General features: G+C 38.1%; 1 protein-coding gene across 1 annotated transcript; it reads right to left on the bottom strand.

Moving 5' to 3' along the window:
• Positions 1-4,562: 4,562 nt before the first annotated feature.
• LOC149187423 (uncharacterized) lies at positions 4,563-6,103 on the bottom strand. The gene is made up of 2 exons (XM_089412807.1): positions 5,516-6,103; positions 4,563-5,349 (listed from the first exon to the last, which is right to left on the bottom strand). Exons 1-2 carry the CDS (start codon positions 5,813-5,815, stop codon positions 4,966-4,968), a joined length of 684 nt encoding a protein of 227 aa, XP_089268933.1. The 5' UTR covers positions 5,816-6,103; the 3' UTR covers positions 4,563-4,965.
• Positions 6,104-6,848: the final 745 nt, after the last annotated feature.

Raw genomic sequence — 6,848 nt, 5'->3', positions numbered from 1 at the left:
AATGAAGATATAGATTTCCTTATGGAAATTTAACATGGTATGAGAGCCGGTGAGGGTATAGTCCTTGGTCTCAAGCGAAGGGAAATAAATGTTTGTTTGTCCATAACCCTATGTCCGTTGGCCAGGGCAGCGATGGTTGTGGCGATTAACCCCTGAGATATGCTTCAGCTGGAGAATTATGGACCAATCTGCGAGATGTAGAAAGAGCTACGGTGTACGAAGTGAGAGTCAAGGGAGTGTAGTGATATTTTTTAAATTGGTGATTAGCTTTTCAAATTGTAAGGTTGGTGTGAGCGATTTGTGGTATTGTTGGTATCGTCGCTGCGGGCCATGTGAGCAGAGTCTGTTGGCGAGCTTTTGGAAGCCTAGTGATTTGCGATGGTGCATCAAATCTCCGTTTGTTTGAGTAGCGTGAGCTAAGAATTTCGATTCGGCCTGTGGATCGAAGATCGAATCTATTCCTATCTGTGGCCTGTGTTTTGAGTGGCAGATTGGCCTGACTGCATGTTTAGAATACTTTGATTGCATTGAATCTAGTTTGGTAGATCGGCTGTTGGTAATCAACGAGCCTGATTACAGATCCGGTAATCGGCAAGCGTGGGTGTTGGGATCTGAGCCTACAACAAAGGTTTGGGAGAGAGACAAGCACTAGTGACACTAAGATCATATCCTCGATACAACACCGAGAGGTGGTCTCGGCTATGCAGTCGGATTCAAAGGGTGGCAACACTGAAATTAAATCCAACAAATTGAAAAGGATTCAATGAAAAATATATTTCTAGAGTTAGTTCGATGACTCAATTACTCCAAATTGATGTGATGATGCCTCCTTTGACAGTCATTGGTTCAATGTTCTGTAGGTTCGTCCTCAGTTTATAATCTGGTGGTGAATGAAGTAGAGCGAACCGGTAGCCCATATTATGTTTTTTTAGAATTCCAATTTTGTTGTGGTCTGTTCTTTGGGAACTAGAGAAGGGTTCTCAAGGCCATACATCCCGGAGAGATTAGATTACATTCGAAAAAGAAGATGGAGTCTTGAAGGGTGAAACAGCTCTGGTAACAGGCTAAGGCTCAAGAATAAGGTTTGCAATAAGCACAGAATTAGGGAAGCATGGTGCTGCCATTGCTATCATGGGCCGTAGTAAGATCGTCGTCGGGGAAGCTACTGCAGCGCTCCAATCACAAGGCATTTCGGCCATTGGAATTGAAGGAGATGTTCACAAGATAGAGGATGTTGCTCGTGTTGTTGAAGTAACAATAAAGCAGTTTGGAAGACTTGATATTCTTGTGAATGGTGATGCGGTTTATTTTATTGTTCTGCAGAGGATTTATCACCAAATGGCTTCCGAACAGTATTAGATATTGACTATGTTGGCATATTTACAATGTGTAACGCAGCATTGCAATATTTAAAGAAAGTGAGAGAGATTGTCCGGGCAGAAGTCTCTGGACATGGACATGGAAATGGTGGAGCTCTAGTGGGAGAAAAGCATAATTTTAGCGACAGTGCATAAGAGTAGTGGTTCAGGGGCCAATGCCGAACCAATGAGTAGATCAAGCCATCAGTGGGAGTAGCATTTTATTTTCAGAATCGTGTGTTGAAGACCGTTGTTGGTCGTCATTCAGTTCACTATGGATGGGTTGTTGCTAGTACAGATAACTTCTAATTTTTTTTCGATTTCAATATTGTAACATCTGGTCCTCCCACTGCAGGAAAGCCCATAGTTTCAGAAGTAACTTATGAGAGCTGAAGAATTAAAGAGGAAAACTCATTCTACATGGGTGTAGATGGAGAAACTAACTTTTCCACAATGTTGCATACTAGTGTTCTTAAGCCGGATCAACTCAGCGTGTAAAGGCAATTGGTTAGAATTGATCACTCTAGGGATTGCTAATTGAAGTTAGAAAGATTCAAGATGAAGGCATTAAGTATACTTCTAGAAGAAGTTGGTCGATGCCGCAATAGATGCACAAACAAGGTAAAGGAATGTACGTTGAAATAAACCATACTCAATATTATTATGAGTCACACATATGAATTGTAAGCAAGTCTATGATGCTTTGTAGTAGTCTTTGTAAAGTATGTATCTGGTAACTCCAAGAGTTAGGAGTGTGAAATGTAACCTGACGAGGCATGTGTACCGCCATACAATTTGTGGCAATTTAAAAACCACTTTGTATTTTGCAGTTTCAGTTTGTAGTAATCCAGAAACCACATGTGAGAGTGAAGTGGACAGGGATACCTGTAGGCATGGTTTAGTGGCAAGTTTGTAGCCCAGAGTGGTTGGAGTGCCCTAGTGGCAAGTTTGTGGCCCAGAGCAGCTGTGTTGAGTCTTCGTGGCTATGTTGAGCCTTGGTGGCTGAGTTGAGTCATGGTGGGTGAGAGCCCTTGGTGGCATGGTTGAGGGTGATCTGCTAAAATTGAGAAGATGGTTACGGGTAATCCGATAAAACCCATGATGATGGAAGGGGATTTGTTGGTATAGGTACATTTATGCAGTTATAATGGTTGACAGAACCATGTATGCGAAGGGTATCCTAGTACGCTAGCGGTTCCAGTGGTTGGCACCCATGCATTGGGGTGGATGGTTGTTCCTTTATATGGACGTCGACAATTTGATGATGTTTGCATGAAAATGGTACATTGTGTAATTGCCAGATTGGCCCAGAACTAACTTTGCAAATTGATATCGAGACAAGTACTCATTAAGAGGGTGTGCTGGAATATGTAATTCCTACTTGTCCCAGTTGTGATTCTTTCTATCTAGAGAAGTTTGTTCATATTTTGTTTCCTAGATTTGTGTGTGGTTGAGTATTCTCTTAACCAATAGATTATATTGAGATAATTTCCTTATCTTGAACAACACCTCAGATATTTATTTGTAACATTATTTTATTAATAAAAATATAAATTTCATTATAGAAATTTATAAATAGTAAACTATCTGCATAAAATATCTTTATTTTCAATTATTATTATTAGAATATAGGTTTTAGGTCGACAGAAATAATGTCTTGCACTGGAACTTACCATTATGGCAAAATTAGCTATTTTTTGAAACAGTTACCCTAGTAGCAGACACACTTGAAAAGTTGTGTTCGTCTGGTTCTGTAAAAGTTGTATACTTCTTCCTCCTACATGGGAGATTACTGGCGGAGAAGATAAGAAATTTAACTGTGGTCCGTGGCTGTCATCATGTTTTGGAGAGCAGGTATCAGATCATCCTCACACATAACTTATAACAACGATACGTGTGAAATGACAGCACTTTATAAGAAGATTGCTAGAAAACAGAGGAATGATGTGCAACTGGAATACATTAGTAAATGAGGCCAAAAATATGTCATCATAAAACAGAAAATACATATCCAAAGAAAACTGGTGACATAAAACAGAAAATACATATCCAAAGAAAATTATTTCAATTTTTAATTGAGTTGTTTTTAGTGTGATATTTTGGAAAAAAAAATTGGTAGATTTTTCTGCTCTAATTTTTCTAAAAACGGGCAGAAATTTATTGAAATATAAATTTGATGGGTAACCAGTGCACAATAGAAGTGCCTTAAGAGTTTTTCAAAGTGCCGAATCCATATATATAGTAAAAAAACAGTTTAAATAATACAAATCAAAATTTCACCACAAATTTTTCTATCGGAATCAGACACGAAAAACTCCAAAAAATCACACTAAAAACCTCTCCAATTCTAATTATAGCAAACAGAAAAATAGAATAGACACCCTGCAAGGAATCTCTTCCTATTATACTTCGTTTTCCATCTAATCCAATTCTAAAGGATTAAGCCAAAAATATCTCCGACGACTATAGAAACTAGATACTATTATTTTTTATTTTTTTTCAACTTTTTCAATTGAAACAGTGACCCAATGACCTAATATCAATCCAATTCTACTCGCAATATTATAACAAACGCCAGCATCCATGCAATTACATGTACAATGTTAACGCCAGCACCCATGACTACAATGCTAATCAAAACATCCAGCTATACCTATGCCTATGTAGGACACCCAGGCACCGAATTAATTAGATTTAAATCTAAATGAAGAAATAAAGATGATGAACGAAATAGGAATCAGTGCAATTACATGTACAATGTTAACGCCAGCACCCATGACTATAATGCTAATCAAAACATCCAGCTAGACCTATGCCTATGTAGGACACCCAGGCACCGAATTAATTAGATTTAAATCTAAATGAAGGAAACAAGATGATAAACGAAATAGTTATCAGTGAATTTCTTTTTTTAGTATATCGGAGATTTTTTGAATTTTTATAAAAATATATTTTAAATAACAAAAAATATCATAAATTTGAACTATTACAAATTAACAAGATGAACTATGCATCAATCAGATAAAACAGCATGGGTTTCTACTTCAACAATTCTCTATGCAGCAGGTACAAAGAAACGAACAAGCTAAAGGTGCATTAAATCATCGATATATTATAAGAGGAATATAATAAATTAGCAAGATGAACTATTACAAATTAACAAGATGAACTATGCATCAATCAGATAAAACAACATGGGTTTCTACTTCAACAATTCTCTATGCAGCAGGTACAAAGAAACGAACAAGCTAAAGGTGCATTAAATCATCTATTATATCGTGGAATAGGATACTGTATCTTTCTTACATATAATTTCCAACCTGCTCTGACAGGGCGAGCCCTGATAATAACTTGCATACTGTATCTTCCTTGCATATAATTTCCAACCTGTTCTGACAGGACGAGCCCTGATAATAACTTGCACTTATGGGGCATCCTAAGCCCTTCAGTTGTATTACAATATAAATTTTAGTCATGGCAGACTTAATGGTATCACTATCTTCATCAGCCATGGCATGACGGTTATGTGCATAACCACAACAAAGCAACCTGCAAACTTTCCAAAGTAATTTTCCTTGTTCTCTTCAACAATGGGATGTTGTATAATCTAGTAAGTTAATCTAAGCCCACATTCCAGAGAAGTTTGTATCTGAGCAGGATCATGGGAAATACTGTCTATTAACTTGACATGGTAGTATAGAAGAACAGAGGATTCTCCGCTAAAAAGGTGTGAGGTCTCCACATCTAGGCCATGCTTTTCAAGCTCCTCCAGAATCATCCACGTGTATCTCGGCCTTCTTTGGCTAGTAATGATAATAATTGCTTCCCTACCATAAAATTTCACGGCCACCTTAATCTCTTTGTTCTCAGTTGCTTTCTTTCCAGTTTGGATTGCCAGAAGATTGTCTCTCTTTCTTTTCAGTTGATGCATATTTTCCTCAAGCTTTCTAATGTGATTGATGGCTTCCTCAAATAATCCGCATCTGTCAAGCTGGATCATGAAACAATATATACAATTTAGGCAAAACCATCAGACTACTCAGTTAGTAACTTTAGTACACACCATATAAAGCCGAATAAAATTTACCGAGCACTGATATTACAGTCTCATGTAAAAAGATAGATCACTCCTGGAAGTTGTATAATTTTGTAATTACCTTGACAGGAGTAGCGGGCAACAGAGATTCTAGTTGGGTACACAAACGTTTCATTCGCTTCCTGCGCATCCGCTCTTCTAATATTTGGATTTCTTTCTTAGAAACTTTTGTCATATGATCCACGTCTCGCCATACATTTTCTAGCAGATCATTACAGTCCTGCGAGTCCAAGTCTACCTCGGATGGGCGCTTTCTGGAAGCTCTGACTCGGCAATCAACCTGCCGATCGATCTGTGAAACGTTTGAATACGCTGTCTCGCTCGCAGGACAGGAATACGACCACAGGCAATCGGATCCCATAACCAATGGAGTTATAGGTTGATCCGGTGACAAATTCACCGCTATTTGGGCAGAAATTACCAGGTCTCTATTCCGGTGTTTATATTTGGAGTTAGCACAACAAGTTTAGGATCTTGGCTTATTCTTAAACGATCCGAAACATCCAAATTTTCAAAAATGAAGGGATAAACACGAACTAATAAATTGCCCAAATGGCAAAAACTTGATGGGTTTCTCTAGACAGTATAATCAATTCAGCAGATTGAGGCCACACAAATGCTAGAAAATGCTGATTAAGTGGTGTTTATATATTAGTTTCTGATACGTGTTGAAGCGTGTTATAGCCCAGAGAATTGAATGTGTAGTCAGGATAACACGCCATTGACTCTGAGAGAAAGACTTTAAGAGAATTTTATGTAAAGCAACTCGAAAGAATTAAGAGAATTTTATGTAAAGCAACTCGAAAGAATCACACGTGTGATAGGTAGAATCAGTGTGTGCATTGACACTGACATTTGATTTTGTAACCTTGTTCAACTGGTTGCCATGCGTGGTTGACTGCCCGGTACATGGTATCTAGCACCAAGGACAGTTCATAGAGCAATCAGGATTTAATCAGAATTTCATCGCTCAGTCTAAACAGGGCAGGGCCTTTCATGGAGCAATCAGAATTTCATTGGTATAAATAGGTCACAATTTTGCTCTAAAAACATGATTTTCATCCAATCAAGTTGAAATTTTTAATCTATTTCTAAACCAAAAAAAAATTAAACACTCATATTTCCACCAATTTCAAAGCGAAATTGTAGCATCTTTAGAAATTTCGAGCCAGGTATCCAACACTATTGGAGGTACTATACACGTAGAACTTTCATCACTGGCACATGCAAACGCTTAGTTAGAGCATGGGACTACATGCAAGATCCTTTCTGCATAATTTACACCCTGATTTGCTCCTTCTTTAGCTCTGCAACTGACTAGTTCTTCTTCTTCTGCATGATTTGCTCCCTCATTTGCTCCTCCTTTCACTCCACAACTGGGTAGTTCTCTCCGG

Source organism: Pinus tabuliformis, chromosome 3_1 (genome assembly GCF_031772625.1).
Source record: "Pinus tabuliformis cultivar Carrire ecotype Pingquan chromosome 3_1, CPIR1, whole genome shotgun sequence".
In the NCBI taxonomy this organism is placed as follows: domain Eukaryota; kingdom Viridiplantae; phylum Streptophyta; class Pinopsida; order Pinales; family Pinaceae; genus Pinus; species Pinus tabuliformis.
The sequence above is the reverse complement of the archived record's forward strand: the minus strand, read 5'-3'. Positions and strand labels throughout refer to the sequence as shown.